Consider the following 17,204-nt stretch of genomic DNA (forward strand, 5'->3'; position numbering starts at 1 on the left):
TTACTTGCCAGAACATATAAAGATAATCATGGTGTAAAACTTTCCACACACGTATATAACTTAAACTCTTTTTATAAATCGTAATAATAACAAGGAAATTTGTGATGACTCACTAAATTTTATCACATAAAATTGGATAACTTAGTATGTCATCAATACAAAAAGGATCATTTTACAATCTCTTGCGAAATCTAGCACGAGTTAACTATTTTATTTGTTTCATTCCCCAATATCACAAAATCAAAATTTATTCTTAATCAAAGTATACAAGCAACAAAACCTATGTATATCACTCAAATAGTTTTCTTGGTGTTCCATTTTCAGATGATAACTCTGGCGAGTGCGACCGACGTCTAGGGTTCACCCTAGCCGGCTCGGGCACACCAGAGCCGATTAAGTGAGGAAAATTAAGCCGAGCTTTCGAGCCACGGATTTTAAAAGCAGCTTGATCATAAGCCAATGCTGCATCCTCAGGTGTCTCATAAGTCCCTAACCATAATCTCCCATTTTTCTTATTCGGATCCCTTATCTCCGCCGCGAATTTCCCCCATGGACGCCGCCTTACTCCTCGGTACCGCTTCCAATCTTGTGGTGCGTGTACCACACTCGCCGCCACAGTCTCCTTATTAGTCTCTTCAAGCTCGGGTTTTTCTGTGGCTTCTAAAGTACTAGTAGTACTAGGGTTTATTAATGGTGTTAATTCCCCATAGTAAAAGTTATTTTCTGTAGAAGGGGAATTACCTAAACTTGATGAGCTAGGGCTATTTGAATCTATAGTTGAAAATATTTCTGGAATATCAGAATCATTGAGAAGATGATGTTGTATAGATTGAAGGAGGGAAAAATCAGCTCGATTCATGCTTCTTTCCTTTTTTTTCGTTTTCGAGTTTAGGGTTTATATGAAGAATGGGTTTTACAACGTGTAATATTTATATGCTTGACAGGTGGGATTAATTTAAGAGAACTTTTTAAAATAAAGTTTGTCTGAAGTGCAACGAAGGTTCCATTTGAAACACCGCATGGCATGTTTCTTTTTATTTGAATATGAATATATATTTTCATACTACAATATTAAAATAGATTTTCTACTTGATAATAATGGATTATTCTATTGGTCAGGAGTGCTCCATGTAGGTCTTTATTTATTCTGGAGCAAAAACCCACGTTTCACATGTAATTATTCTTTTGGTTTTATAACTTTGAGATCTACAGGAAGCTTCTCTCCGATCACAAAAGTTGTGGGAATTTATCAACTGCAAGTTTTCAAAAGCAACTTTCGCTAGAATTTGAGCTACATTTATCTTTACAAAAGACGATATCTTATTTCAAGAATTCTTGGTTTGAAAAGAGAAATCATTCCAGGTCGTAGTGGATGAATATGATCTGTTCATTTTTTCTAGAGGTGTGGATTCGAATCTTGAAAAGAAAATAATTCTGGTGGCCTGGGAAACGCTTTCTCTTTTAATGGACCGTACGCCATTATGTATTTGAGCTTCAAAGCGGATACCGAAGAATACCTAGCGAGAAACTAAAAGAAAATTATTGAAAAGAGAAAATTGTAAATTACAATGACTTTGAATTTATAATTTTTTTTAAGGAATGGCATAGAATCTTAGGAAAAGGTTATTTCATGTCCTGCTATCTAACATAACTGGAGACAGTTTAATTCAGTTTTACAAACATGTTCACACGTACTAAATAGTACTCATAGAGAAAGGCTAGTTATATTTTAAAGAAAACTCCCATGAGAAAAGGAAGGTCTATCAATCGATCTAGTTGAACAGTTGATCCAAAAAATTTATACATCCTACTACATGGCTGTCAACTGGGAGGTGTTTGGTATTCAGATTTTATTTTATTTTTTAGTTACATCAGGGAAACTCAGGGAGGGGGGAAAAGAAGAAAATGCTAAGCTACTAATGAAGTTTGAATCCTTCTCTTAAACTGCCGAAGGCATAAAACTCACTAAGTAAGCTAGCTCTCAACCCCAAATTCCGGTTACATTGAATGGTATAATGATTTTCTTCAATGCAAATATCTTTTATCAACGGATAAAATGTTAATTTCTCACTCAATTTTTGTTACAAGTATCTCAAGTCTTACTTCATAGTTCTTTCTTCTTCTTTTTTTCTTTCTTTTTTTTAGTCAAAGCTACCTTCACTTCATAGTTCTTTCTTCAACCAACATCAGACATTGTTGTCGATTGTCGATACTCTAAATTAGAACTTTAGAAGTGGTAAAATTAGCTTATGAAAATATGACATATTCAAGCTATTCAAATTTGGATGAGTTAAATATTAACTCAACCCATTTTGACCTGTCAAATCCAACCTATCTAAAAATCAGGTTGATTTAGGATAAACGTAGCCAAAGTGCCAAACCCATGAGATACGATGTCAAAATAATTTAAATAGGAATTTTCTTTTGTTTTCTATGTTATACATAATCATAATAAGAAAAGAAAAAAAGGTTATTCTAGTTTTATTTGGTAATTAAATAAATTATAAGAAAACAAATACAGAAATTAAATTTGATAAGTTTTGTGCAGGCCAGACTATGACCTATTGTTTAGACCATCCTGAACAATCCATCTCACATTAGACAGGTTGATGTCCCGTCTACTAATTAACTCACCTAATTTCAATCTGCAAAATTCAGCTCTACCCGTCAATTTTATACCCCCAATCCAAACTATTCCCACCCTAATCACATGCATATAATCAATATTGTCCGATTACTATATCATCTACACATGTAACAATGAAAATTAAATGATCTAAAAATGATTACCCAAGGTCAACCATTTTTGAGGAAAAACATAACTATATGTCAATCATTTCACCTACGGGTGGCTATCTAGCGAGAGTCGTTTTGGTTGTATGCCACGGGATCCTTATGGACAAAGGGACAAGTGAATCATCACTTTTGGGGGCAGGCAACCCTCTACCATCTATCCCATTGCATTCCATCGTCTCGTATTGTACTGTGCCGTGTCATACTATGTCGGGAGCTAGAAGAGATTGGAAAGGTTTAAATAAGAGTGTGCCTAGCGTCTTTCGCTCTCTCTTATTAGAAGAAGGAATGACTCTTTATTACTAGTAAAGATTCATAATAATCTTGCACAGTAAAACTCACCATAACGAGCGACTGCTAATTTCTTGTCCTAAAAGATTATGTTAATGTAAAGTATGTGCGAAATAAATAATTGTATAATGTAAAATATGTGCTCATCAGTGTTTAGACATCATAGATAAAATCCGGAAAAGAAAACTACGAGTTTCATAAACTGGTATTTAGTTCTAATTCACATCTGAAATTCAATTGATACATAAAATGATAGTATATATTAATTATATCACTCTTTCATATAAAATTAAAATTGCAAAAAGAAAGTATTGGTAACTCAATTCTGGAATGGGCGCCACACCCTAACAGAACAAAAAGATGAAACTTTACAAACACTTAAACTAACAATACATCTATATTGGACTAATACAAATTTTGCCTCCAATTTATAATTTTCTCTTCTTTAGAGAGGCATTTTCTACCAAAGACGACTCCGAGGAGTGGCAACGTCGCCGTGGAGCCACTCTAACCGGCTCGGACATATTCGAGCCGATTAAGTGAGGAAAGTTGAGTCGAGCTTTAGAGCCACGGATCTTATAAGCGGCTTGGTCATAAGCCAATGCTGCATCTTCGGGTGTCTCGTAAGTTCCCAGCCAAAGCCTAGCGCCTTTTCTATCCGGGTCTCTTATCTCCGCCGCGAATTTACCCCAGGGCCTCCGCCTAACGCCCCTATACCGGTTCCAATCCTGTGGTGCGTGAATACCACGCGCCACTACATGGTCCTTTTTTGGTTCCTCCTTGTGCTCCATTTTATCGACACGTTCCCATGGACTATTGATACTAGTAGTTACCATATCTCCCCCGTTAATTTCGGCTGATGCAGAGCTGCCAAAACTTGAGTTTGGACTATCAATAATTTCTGCATTACTAATGCATGGATCAAACATTGAAAGGATATGTGAAAAATCAGAATCATTTAGAAGATGGAATTTGATATTTTCAAGGATGGAGAGATCATCAGAGTTTGAGATGGTTGTTGTTGTTTGTTGGTTCATTTGAATTCAAAGAATTTTTCTTTTGCTGCAATATTGAAGAACTAATTTTGAGCTCAAGTACTGTGAAGTGTGAATGAATGATAAGGTTGCATTTTGCATTTTGCATTTTATAGAGCAACCACATTGTCCACTATTTAATTATTTAACATAAAATAATAAGTATTTGTTTTATCCAACACGTGGTCCTTTTCTTTAATTATAAGGAGTGTAACTTATAGGAATTTCCTGGAAGCTACGAGCCCATCAATCAGAGTAGTTATTTTGAACATGTGTTTGAAGTACTCCATTATTTTTTCGAGTAATAACTTTTTTAAAAAAAAAAATCTTCTTCTTATAATTGATTAATTATTCTTCTCGGAATGGACAATGAGGTATGGTTGTTTGTTTTTTTATAAAAAAGTATAAATTACGAACACGTTTACACATTTGATAGGAGATATTATTTGTTTAAGATTCTTTTTCATTGGAAAAAATTTCAGTTGGTAAGATAATGCTGCTGATTCACTGTTGCTTACAAAATTAATTGTTTTCCCTCCAAACTAATGATATTTTTGTGTAGTGGGATACCATGTTCGACGAGGCCAACTTATTTAAATGATACATATATATTGCAATCCAAACGAATATAGAAGTACGTATGTCTTATTCTAAGAGAAAATTCAATTAGAAAAACTGAAAGCCAACAGATTATAACATGTGATGATTTGAACGCAAAAGGAATTTATCAAACATTATGCGATTATATCAGTTTTTGTCTCTCAATTATTGGTAAATTCTTATTTTGTTCCTTGGATATATGTCTCAGCATATTTAACCTTTAATTAATTAAAATATGTGTTTTTAGACACTTTAGTATAAAATATGTTACATTTGAACTATTTTTAGAAGTATATTACCTTTAAATATGGAGTAACACTACAGCTTAACATACAACATGGGCAATTAAATGAAGAAACGGTTAATAATTCTGGAAATTAGTAAATATTCTCAAGAATACGGATCGAAAGTGTTATAAAACCCAACCATTAATTTGAAGAGGGAACTTTGGATTTGGTCCCTATGTTATGTGTTAATTCAATTTTAGTCCCTATTGTTTAAACCGATTGCATACATAGAAGTTCCATTTATTGGAAACTTACACAATTGTAAGTTTTAAAAGGTAACCTCTCAACTAATAGGTTAAAATAAAAATATGTTCAATTTATTTATTATAAAACAAATGGGGTGATTTGTGTACTATTGTATTAATCCAAGACGCTTCTAAAAACAAAAACTAGTACTAGAGCCCATTTGGATTGGCTTATAAGTTGCTTATAAGTTGTTTTCAGCTTTTTTGAGTGTTTGGCTGGCAGCTTAAAATAGTTTTGTGCTTAAAATAAGCTTCAAAAAATAATTGGGCCTATTTGACTTAGCTTATCTAAAGCAGCTTATAAATCAAAAAAAATAAGTTAGACTACTTCAACTTATTTTTTTTAGCTTATAAAGTGCAAACAGCTTATAGGCATAAGCCCATCCAAACGGGCTGCTAGTCTTAGATTCGTTTTGTTTTTTAATAATTTGCTGACGTGTACATGGAAGAACACTGGAATGGTCAAAGTCATCTAGCTATCTGCAGTAAAATGAAAGGAACATTTTGGTACACATTTTCCTAGTCCGTATATGAAGAAACGTTTTTGAAAAAGGCTACAAACATCATAGTCGAAGAAAAGTAGTAGTGATACCAGTAAATATTTAAATGGATAAAGGGTCCTGATTTGACCAAGTGTTGGATTGGGCTGGAACGGTATATTCCTTCCATTCCATAAGTGACTTTTTAGATTTTATATTTTATTTTGAAATAAGTAATATTTTAGAATTTTAAAAAGAAATTGATTTTCTTCTTCTAAAATGATCCTTATTTACATAATCAAGAATCATTAAGCTTTTATTTTTCTAGACATTTAATAAGGAGTAAGTTAGTAAAAATACTCCTAACTTTCTATGAGTAAGCACTTTTTGAAGAGGTGTGCATAAGCCTAAAAAGTCACTTATTATGAAATGGAGGAAGTAAAAGAAAGTGAATAAATAATGAAAGAATTTTTATGTTCTTAGTTTTTGGTTGAGTGAAAACTCAATGTTAATTAAGCATAGTCATGTGATAAAATCATGGCAAAAAATGACATTGGCATTTCAGTTAGTGCACCTACTGGGTACAAGTAACTTTTTTTGCCAAATTAAGTTACAAGGCTTGTGCAACTTTAATATAAAAACTTATTAAGCTTGTTTGGCCAAGCATCTTGAAAATAAGAAGTGCTTATTTTAAAATATACTTGGATGGTTAAGGTGTTTAGCCAAATTTTTTGGAAAAAATAAGTAAGTTTATTAAGAGGGATGATTTTGCATTAAGAGGTTACTCGATACCGATTTTGGTTGGTGATTAATTGAAGACCTATATCAGGCCACGTGTTTCCCCTGTGCATTATTGTCTTTTAAGTACCTTTGAAACTTGGAAATTATTACTTTTTAGGATTTCTGTACGTTGTGTAGTGCTAGTTTACACACTAAATTGCAATTGCTACATTTTTTCACCAAAACACAATTCTCCCACCGTTAACGGAAAAAAAAAGTATCATGACTCTCTTACAAGAGAATTTCATATTTTACATAAGAGATCTGAAAAGATCATTTTCTTCTACAATTCAAATGGTAAAGAGGCAAAAGATCTCATTTTCTCTGGTTAACTACATCTTAGACAAATCTACAGTTTTGATGGACCTCATCTAAGCCATAAGGCTCAACCTAGCATCAAAGACCTTAATGTCACTCACAAGTCATAATAAACGATACTGCTACAAAGATAAACTTTTATACACTTCATAATGTAAAACAAAAATTACATGTTATCACTTTAACATACTTGGCAACCTGCCTTATTTTTTACTAATCCCACCTTTAATGAAAAATCCCTGTAGGCTGTAGTTATCTTTTAGTGACCTGAGAGTGTAAATCAACTACTGTTAAATATTTATGCTCGCAGGGAATTTTTTCCGTCTAAAGCCAAGAAATCCTTTACCGATGACGAATTCAGGCTTAGATAAATACTCAACTATGTAAAACAAATTTCCATGTATATGAATAAAAAATACAGGCATTTCCCTTACCGCATGGCAATCACTTAAACACCTTATGGAAAACATGAAAGCATATCGACGTATATTAATGAATCAGCTCCATAAGTAAGTTTCAGCCGCATCATCGTATTTGAAGATCTTACCAACTCAAAAAAGGCAAACAAGATGAAAACAATGGAGTTCAGCACAAAATATAGCTATCAAATAGTTTTGGGTCTGCAACTTCATTCACGGCAGGTTAAACTTTAAAGAGGTGAAACTGTCTGCTAAAGCAGAAAGCATCTATGGTCGAAATGACATCAACAAAAAACTGGCCAGCAGCCCCTCTAATTTGTCCTAACATCGCCCATCACCTTAACCAATAGGGTGTCGTCTCCTGCAATTTTCACAAGTCGAAGATCAGCATATGAGAGAGTAATCTATAAAATATTTATTTAAATATACACTGGCAGTGTAAGAACTTTTGAGGATTTAAACCTCTTTTAACAGGTATCTACCTTAATTTTTCAAGTTACGAATCATCTCTTACGTGACCTGATAATATAAAATACTTTCATGCGAGTTCATAGAAGTAAAACTCATTAATTAGAGACTAAAGGCTTCCAGGGTTTCTAGCATTCAACTGGCATGAAAGACGGATGAAGTTTCATGTCTCCGCCAATTTGTTTTTTGGTTTGAAGCATTCTTGCAATGGCAATGGAATTGACTGAAGTACCCTGCAGTCCCCCTTCCCCAAGAACACAATACTCCATTGGCCACACTTGTGGATCAGCCAACCATAGGACCTTATCAGATTTTTAATGTGATATATTTCATAGGTCAATATACTGACCATGACTAGCTGCTAAATGACTGGAAAATTTAATCCCGGGATATATTAGACTACTACTACCTCTTCGGTCGGCCTCGGTCTTCCTCATAATCCATCACTCCACCAGATTCAGAGTAGATCTCCTCATGCCCTCTGAAGTCAACATCGGCCTGCTTACAGTTTGTAGCTTCTGCCACAGAGTAAGTAAGACAGAGCGACAAAAATATCCCAGAACTTAAATATAAAATGAGTCTTCAATATAACGGAACGCTTAAACACGAACTGAGGGTCATAGGACTCAAATGGTTGAACTATTAAGACAGTCTACCCAAAAAAAGACATCTCACAACCCGGGTGTACCAAACCCATCCGCTGAAAGGCATGGTCACAATTCAATACTGTCTGGTGCATTGTGAAGTTATGCCCATAGTTTTTAGATTTAACACAGAACTCATCTCTTGAGAAACTATACATTACTCACCTTCAAAGAGAGTGACTTCTTCACTTCGTCGACCCTTTCTTCAACTTCCTTCCGGTGCTTCTTGTCCGATTCACTCATTGTATCTGCCCATTTGATTTTCTCTTGAATTGAGACAAGAAGATTGTCTGATGTAGTCAACCTGTGTTTTTCATCAAAAAATGGAATAAATTTACGAGTTGACAGATTACAGTTAAATCTCACAGTTAGCATGCAAAACATTCAAAGATCACAAGGACCTCTTGTAAAACGGCACACACCAGAGTAACACCACACTTTACACAAAAACGCCAAACGCCTCTAATCTTATCCCTCACCTAAATTCGGTGGTATACCACAACTCCGCAGATTCAATTTACATTTGATTTATGGCATAGAAAGCTGAGTGGGATTGTACTTGGTCAAACAGATTATCATATACTTTCCTTCGCCGAAGTTACAAATTTACATTGCACAAGTTGTGTTCTTCATAGTTGCAATAAGAGAAAATAAGTATAAATAGAAATTGAAAAACAGATAAGTATATGTAGTTGTAAAAAATGGCAAGAATTAGGCTGGAAGACTTTTTTATTAGCTCAAAAACAAATAAAATGTATGATCATCTAGACATGATTTCCCTTTCATTTTTTCTGAGTAGATAAGTTCACTAATAATACATGATTTTTCTGTCATACGAGAGAGTACTTGAATGAACATTCATAAAAACATGCAACTGGAAGGCAAGTAAGCAGCCTTTTCATTGACCTATGAGTCAGCATCAGTTAGCAAATAACCACTGAGGTGTTCCAAACTACCAACTAGTTTGGAATTCTTCCATCCCGTGGACCCCACAGCATGGTGAGATTTCTACCGTCTTGGAAAAGTGTAGGGGCTCAAGCAAATTTACAGTCCAATAACATAGGCTTACTGACAGTTTCAAAAATGAGGTCCTAGATTGAATCACTTATGGGTCTCGGGATTGGCTTACAGGATACTATCATTGAAACTAGAACAGATAAGGAATAACATGCTTCTACATCGAAATGGCTACTAATAATGGGTTAAAATCTAGACTACATTCCTAAACTAGTGGACATAGATGCACCATCTAGGCAAAGTTTCTGTTGAACACTCTCAGCACAACTTTGCGTCAAACATGACTCGGACACATGCTCGACATGATTTCATACGTATCCAATTTCTTGACTAATACATCACTCAACTGATACGAAGACTCCACAAGGATACATCTGAACACCAATACTCAACAATCTCTTCTTCTTTTCTTTTTTTTTTGGGAAAAGGTAACAGGCAATACTCAACAATCTCTTTAGTAGGTAAATATGATAAATTTTATCAGAAAATATAACTCAACATGAACACAACTCAGTTACAGAAAACCCAAACGGGAGATGCAAAATGATCCAACCAAATAATAACTAGTAACATATCTCAAGGTGGGCTCAAATTAAAGAACCATGAATGCACCATGCCCCGAGAACATCATTCTACCCTGTTTTCTTTTGTCTTTTACTGTTGGCTCTTTCCTTGACAAGTTGACCACCTTTCTAGTTTTCACCGTCTACAAGCAACAAGCAGAATTCCTAGAACCTCCCAAGATTTCCAAACTGGACAGCAGGCCACACCCATCATTGAGCTTGTGTCTCACATGCCAGCATGTGCGATGTTGCCTGCCTTTCCTTCATCATTTCAAGCTACATCACCAAGACAACGAACCGACCAAAGACGAGACCCTCCCAGGCAAAAAACTTTACACTTTCTTCAAATCTCAGTCTTCAAACCTACCTTCATTTTTCTGCTCATCTTCCTTAATCAAACCCTACTTAAATCCAAAATACAAGTGCTTCACGAGAAACGCCATAATCTACATCTCCTTTCCCTTACTCCTAACAGAATTTCTTGTTTCTTGCTAGTAGTGCTGAAACTTCAAATGACAGCAACCAAATCTGAATATGCCATCTGTTCATCAATATTGCAGGCTAACAACAATGGTAGATCTCTATAACCAAATAGAAACAGGCGGCACTTGCTTCTCTATTTAAAAAAAACGAAGAGTAAAGAAGAATAAAACCAAATAAGGTGACTGAGCTCAACTTTTTCAATAATAACTGGTTTCGCTGCTCTTCCATTACTACTCTAACAGAATTCCTACATCAAATACTTATTCAATCTACTTTTTTATTTTTCATCTTGTGATACGATATCACATGTAATATACAATTTATGTTACTCAGATATCTAATGTTGAGTTCTTTTTGTTTCTTTTTTTGTGATGGGAAAACCCTAGAACGTAAAGTATCTTTTCTTTATCGGTCATCCCGCTTTGAGAAATTTAAAGATTTCAACTTAAATTTTTTGATATGTGAGAATTCAACGTGGAATTACATAGATATACTTCCCCTACAAGCCAAGTCATAATTTTGTAAGCGATTACAATCAATATCCACATCTGTCATACTTGTGGACTTGTATCAGCAGCAATGCCTCAGCTTCAAAGCCCGGTGCACTAAGCTCCCGCTATGCGCGGGGTCCGGGGAAGGGCCGGACCACAAGGGTCTATTGTACGCAGCCATACCTTGCATTTCTGCAAGAGGCTGTTTCCACGGCTCGAACCCATGACCTCCTGGTCACATGGCAGCAACTTTACCAGTTACGCCAAGGCTCCCCTTCAACCAACATAACATTATACTGAAGAAATTGCCAGATCCGATAAGCAGGTGACATAACTCATATAACTCCTATAACCTAGACTGACTGCTTTATATTTAAGACGGAAAGAAAAAAGAACTTCAGAAACTGACATGCAAAGTGCAGCTCCGTTAGTGATTATGAAGCAAAGGAGAACAAGACATGAGGGGGACCAGAAAAGAACTTCATCAACAACTCTTAAGACCAGCTAGTCGTGAACAGAAGATAGGCAACAGAATCTCAATAGGAATATCATATCGTAAAGTCAACAGACAGCCCCAAGCCCAAAATAACTAGATAACATGCTCAAACTCAGAAAATAGGGTATGATACAATGACATGGCAATCAGAGCCATCTAAATAAGAACATAGACATACCAGTCAGTTAATGTCTGTAGCATATTCCCCAATTGACCAGGTCTGAGATCCCTCCCTGCAGCAAATAGTACCTATAATTGTGTGGAGACAGTTAATTACCCCATGTCAGCTCATTGAACCCAAGAGTTGGAGAAACAACAAAAACATCATACCAACCTCAAAACATCTTTTCAACTGATCCAGCTTTCCTCTAACTATACCCTATCCATGGATGCAGAAAAATGGAGAATTAGTGCATTTTTTAATAACAGACTAAAATAAAATCAATTACTAGCAGCAAAGCCCCACCACCCCCAATCCCCCCCCCCCCCCCCCAAAAAAAGGGAAGGAAAAGGCAAAAGTAAGCCACAAATATCCTATGGGGCAACAGAAACCGCATTAAAAGACTAAGCTGAACTGCTATCCAGAAGGCAAAATAACCTATCCCTAGGACATCAATAGAAGCAAAGTCCTACTATAAACTTTAGTTCACGACACTTCCAATAGTGGAAACTGGAAAGTGCAATCATATCTCTATTCATAACACAATGATCCAGGAAGTGAGAGCTAATACTCACCACATACATGCACTCATTTATGAGAAAATCTTCAAGTTCACGCACATTCGTGACATCCAACTCCTGCATAAGTTGATCATATGGAAGCTCCTGGAAAGAAGAAAGGAGCCATTATTGGCAGTGACTCTAATAACAAAGGACATAAGAGAAAACGAAGTCAAACAAGTAGTAAATATGAACATCATTATCAAAGGTTGTTGAAATATGAACAGGGTTGTCACGATGAAAGTCATGAAACACAAAAAAGAAAGAATGTTAAGGACTAAAAAACATAACGCATAGAGTTTATTCTTTTCCGCTATGAGAAATGAACTTGAGAGATATGCTAATCATGCAAGCCACCGATGAAAACATGTCACGAGCAGTACGATATTCAGAGCTGTTGACACTGAGCGAGGTTACCATATAACAATGTCTCCAGTATTAACTTGAATAACATTCCAAATAGAATAGTTTATCATAGTCGGATGACTACACTCACATGCTCCATAACAACAAAAGGAAGGAAACAACACTGAACACATTCAAACTAAGGGAGGCCTAAGCAAACAACTTTAATAGTAATGATCCAACCCGATGGCAATGCTTTACATGCACCAATAGATTGTATCCATTACCCTGACCAGATGCCAAAAACAAAATTCAAGAGTTCCAACAAACAAGCACCACAAAACTCAGCCAAGCTTCTTTCCATTCATTACAAGGTTTTGCCATTCATTACAAGCTCTTACATTTTTAGCATTAATTAACTGAAGGAAGAATGTTAATAAGGATGCATCAATTGCCCAGTTTTTCCATAAAGGCTTATTACACTTATATGTAGTGTACCTTGCTTGTATCAGCTAGCGTAAGCACAGTAAGTTGCTTCAACTTGAGAACTTGTTCAGGCACCAACTGAGGAAGACGGCCAGCATTACCTAGAAAATCAAATACAGGCTAAAACTGACAAATTCGAAATGCACATAATATAGAACTCAGGAGTACATCAGCTTCCCTTACAAGACAACCCTGTTCAGTGATAGGTTCATGGGCTATTAGCAAAGATATTTGGGAATTTTACACTATATGCCAATTATGGAAAAATAGTTACCCGTTTTAGCCCATCTTTTTTTAATTACCTGCCATAGACATTTTTTTCCTCTTCAGTTTTTTTACTAATCTTATACATTATTATACACTTTTATACAAGGTTTATACATTGTCTACAGTAGATGTATAAAGTTATATATTGTTGTATAATATTGTATACTAGTCTTATACATTATCATACACTTTTATACAAGGTGTATACATTGTCTACAGTAGGTGTATAAAGTTGTATATTGTTGTATAAAGGTGAATATTCAAGTTGGGCCATGAAATGTTGGGCCGTAGGTTTGTAATTTAAAATATGGGCTATGAATATGTAATTTTGACCCATAAATTGTTTATAAGTGAAATTTTCCCAAGATATTTTCCATAATCTGTATTTTAAGCAATTATTGCCGATAAAATTTCACCCCTTTAGTACTAGGAACAGCAAGAAGGAAATCAAACCTAAGATAGTCTCTCTCTTTTTCCAGAGAAAGAGTAAATGTGTAAGAAATTTAGACACAGCCCTTCTTTCTAGTGGAAGTTTTACCACCTATCACTAAACCTTTGCCCATAAAGGTAGTGACATTGAGCACTGGCAAAACACCAGGATGTTACAGTGAGACTCACCCATGAAATTTAAAAAAATCTGCAGCAGTAGAAAAAGCAGCTAAATCGTGGCCTTATCGACTTTTCAACCAGCAACAAACTCAGTTTTTGAGATACAAAACATGAGAAGCTAATACTGATATCCTCATTTTGCACTAATGCTCTTTTAACGATTAATATAATCTTCAAGTTATTATACAGATGAGCAAAAGCATATCCTCTGTCTCAAAAGAGCGTCTCAAACTGATAAGGTACAAATTCCCAATATTATAAAATTTAAGGCATTTAATCTGACATCAGGGCAGGTGAAGAATCACAAATAAGATAACATAACGGCAATAAAAAGAACATTGCTGAAATCTCAAACCTGAAAATCAGATCAAATCAGCTACCCACCCCACCCAGGGAAAAAAGTGTTTCTGAATAATCAGATGTAGAAAATGTATGCTTACTTTTGTAATCACTCCACGTCCCATGAGCAAACAAACGAAGCAAATCAAGGTATACTGAATTCTCAGTTCCTTCCAGCTGCATACACGTTCCAACAGAAAAACAATTAGCCACAAATATGAAAGGGATCCTAAAGCATGGCAACACGCAGTTACCTACACAACTTGCAAATAGTATATCAAGGTGCACTTCCATATCAGGAAAGTTCAGGCGTTCCCAATCATCCCAGAATATTGAAACAACTGCTTTCTATGCCCATAGTTTTCAAAACAACTTATGGTTCAAGATTCAAAACTCACAACTAGATTTATTTTCTATCAGAATCAACTATAATCAAAGTCTGCGGTGCATGAATCTAACCTGAATCTTATGATTCAGCATTGAATTGCAATGAACGTTATAGTAAAGAAATACCACATTACATTGCTCCCTCCAGATATTGTCTAACCTGACTTCCCAAAAACACTTTGGTTCACCTTTATTCCCAGATTTATATCTAATTGTCATAAAGGAACTACATGAGTATAATGCCCATCTCAATGTGATTAGGGTTTTATGCTCTAAACTTGATGAAATTGGGAGGATGAACCCAAGTTATCTCCTCATTAATGATCAATCGACTGCATCCACTATATTTGTATAGCCTCTTTTTAAATCGTTCAAGTTTGTAGTATCTTGATTCTATTTAGTTGTATTTCCTAATGTTCATTCCTTTTGTAGTTAGAAAATCATCTGGTACTTTATCTGAGATGAAGTTCTGGACTTTGCATCTATTTACCCGTGATCTAAGACATATACAATGACTATTTAATTTTCAATGTGCAGCCTTTAATTGAGCAAGAGTCTGTAGCTCAATAGCAACATATTGTTGTCTGTTAATCCCTCCAGCCCAGTTTACTCAAAGCTTTCCTATTTTAGGACTTCCCTAACTTTTTTCCAAAAACAACTACTACACCTAAATCCCAAGCTAGTTTTGGTCTGCTGTGTGAATTTTCACTATTTATTTCACTCCATTGACACTCATTCTATTCCAATATTCAATAACTCATACATGTTCTTTATTTTGTACCGAAATAAAGGGAGAACACAATACGCAAGCAAGTGATCCAATGTGACAGACTAACCAAATTATCAGAAGAATGCAATCACATTCCTGATATTTCCAAAGAAATAGCATAAGATAACCACAAGACTATGTGCACAGGAAATAAATACCCCGAAACGAAAAAAACAAAAAACAAGAAAGATAATACTCCCTCATTTCAATTTATTTGTCTTACTTTCCTTTTTGGTTTGTTTGTCTCTCTCCTTTCTTTTTATCTGCAACTCTTTAAATTCCAACTTTCCGCATCACAAGATTAAAGGGTATTTCGGTACATTATATGCATCATTAATTACAAAAGCATTATTTTATTTACTTTCTTAAACTCCGTGTCAAATTAAAATCGAAAAGGATGGAGTAATAATTCTACACAAAGCCCAGTAACCGAATTATCAAAAATAAAATCGAATCGAATCAACATCAGAAGAATATATGGATTGAAGGGAAACCTGGACAACGTTGGAAACAGAAAGAATCTCGGAGAAAGCGAAGAGTGAAGGATGGGAGGTGGCTTCGACAATAAGGTTGTTTAGGGAAGAACCCTTTAGTGTTGATGCTTGTTTCACAAAGTAATCGATGTGCTCCGCTTGCTTTTGTTCGATATCCATCTCTACAAATTTGAATTTTGTAGACAAGAGTATTAATCAGAAATCAGGGTTCAATAATATGACAAGAAATATACTATTAGGGTTTCTGATTTCTGAATATAGATAGATTATGGGAAAAACAAATAGAGATGTAAGGGTTTTTATAGTTTCTCAACTGTAATAATAAACTTTTGGAGAGGAAGGGATGCACTGAAGCAAGGTCGCTACTCTGATTTTGTATGATGCTACTATTGAGCCCATCGTGGGTCGTTTTATACCTTTTTATTTTACTTAGGTGGCCTTTTCTACATTTTTCAGAAAATACTTATTCATAATGGAGTAGTAGTATTTTTATTTTATTTTTTGACAATCATCATAATAATAATAATAATACGGAAAATGGCCTAAAATGCCGAATTATGGGATTTGGTACAAAATGCCCTCAATTTACCTTTCCGCTCTAAAATACCTTGTTGTCAACCTATTAGGCCTAAATTGCCCTTATTTTTAACGGCAGGGTTATTTTTGACCCAATAGATGGACGGATGGCAATATTGTAACAAAATCCATAGTTCAGGGCCATTTTAGGCCCTTTTCCAAAAAAATCATTAAATATTTTATTTATTAACGTAAACTAATTATATCCAACATAAAATCTGGATCCATCTAACCTGCCCTGACTTAAAATGGTGATTGTAGCAGCATCCGTCCCCGCCGGCGAGCCACTATTAATCTCCACTGTTCTTTACTCTATTGAAACAACCCAAAATCTCAATTAAAACCATCACCGTAACACCGCTCGTCCAAACGGCCCATCGAGCCACTATTAACTAGCCAATATTCTTGGTTGGTGGCTCTATATAGACAAATAATCTAATCTGTTAAAAGAACGGATTATTAATTGAACTGCATGGATGGTTATCTCATGCAGTTACGAAGTTTAATATTTTTTAAAATGAATATTTCTGGATAATCATTTCTGCCACATGAACATTCCCATTAATTTCCCTTATATAGTTACCGAGTTTCAAGTGAAACTAACCCTCTGTTTGGATGGTTGTTTCCCGTGGTTCATTAATGTACAGTATGGTATGGTACAGTATGGTGTTGTATTGTACTGTATTAATGAATACAATGTTTGGATAGACTGTATCGTTTGTTGTGGTTTAGTAACATTTGTATTGTTTGGTTTGACTGTATGGTACTGTATAATAACTTATAAGTTTACTAAAATACCCTTAA

The 17,204-nt window shown here is 35.1% G+C and overlaps 3 protein-coding genes across 6 annotated transcripts; all 3 read right to left on the bottom strand.

Annotated features, from left to right (window-relative positions):
- Nucleotides 1-257: 257 nt before the first annotated feature.
- LOC132600063 (ethylene-responsive transcription factor 13-like) lies at nt 258-859 on the bottom strand. The gene has a single exon (XM_060313195.1). The coding sequence runs from the start codon at nt 857-859 to the stop codon at nt 290-292; it is 570 nt and encodes a 189-aa protein (XP_060169178.1). The 3' UTR covers nt 258-289.
- Nucleotides 860-3,321: 2,462 nt separating this feature from the next.
- On the bottom strand, nt 3,322-4,197 carry LOC132600064 (ethylene-responsive transcription factor 13-like). The gene has a single exon (XM_060313196.1). It carries the CDS (start codon nt 4,119-4,121, stop codon nt 3,513-3,515), a length of 609 nt encoding a protein of 202 aa, XP_060169179.1. The 5' UTR covers nt 4,122-4,197; the 3' UTR covers nt 3,322-3,512.
- A 3,087-nt stretch (nt 4,198-7,284) lies between these two features.
- Nucleotides 7,285-16,286, bottom strand: LOC132645791 (COP9 signalosome complex subunit 7). Of its 4 annotated transcripts, none has more exons than XM_060362991.1 (10): nt 16,139-16,286; nt 15,825-15,985; nt 14,276-14,351; nt 12,972-13,060; nt 12,144-12,233; nt 11,743-11,787; nt 11,587-11,657; nt 8,524-8,662; nt 8,124-8,229; nt 7,285-7,607 (listed from the first exon to the last, which is right to left on the bottom strand). In XM_060362991.1, the coding sequence occupies exons 1-9, from the start codon at nt 16,221-16,223 to the stop codon at nt 8,158-8,160; spliced, it is 828 nt and encodes a 275-aa protein (XP_060218974.1). In that variant the 5' UTR covers nt 16,224-16,286; the 3' UTR covers nt 7,285-7,607; nt 8,124-8,157. The 4 variants fall into 4 exon arrangements, with proteins under 4 accessions (XP_060218974.1, XP_060218973.1, XP_060218972.1 ...); XM_060362990.1 differs by having other exon boundaries at nt 8,124-8,232; XM_060362989.1 differs by having other exon boundaries at nt 8,124-8,212; nt 16,139-16,285.
- Nucleotides 16,287-17,204: the final 918 nt, after the last annotated feature.

The sequence above is a fragment of the Lycium barbarum genome, chromosome 6, assembly GCF_019175385.1.
Source record: "Lycium barbarum isolate Lr01 chromosome 6, ASM1917538v2, whole genome shotgun sequence".
Classification (NCBI taxonomy): domain Eukaryota; kingdom Viridiplantae; phylum Streptophyta; class Magnoliopsida; order Solanales; family Solanaceae; genus Lycium; species Lycium barbarum.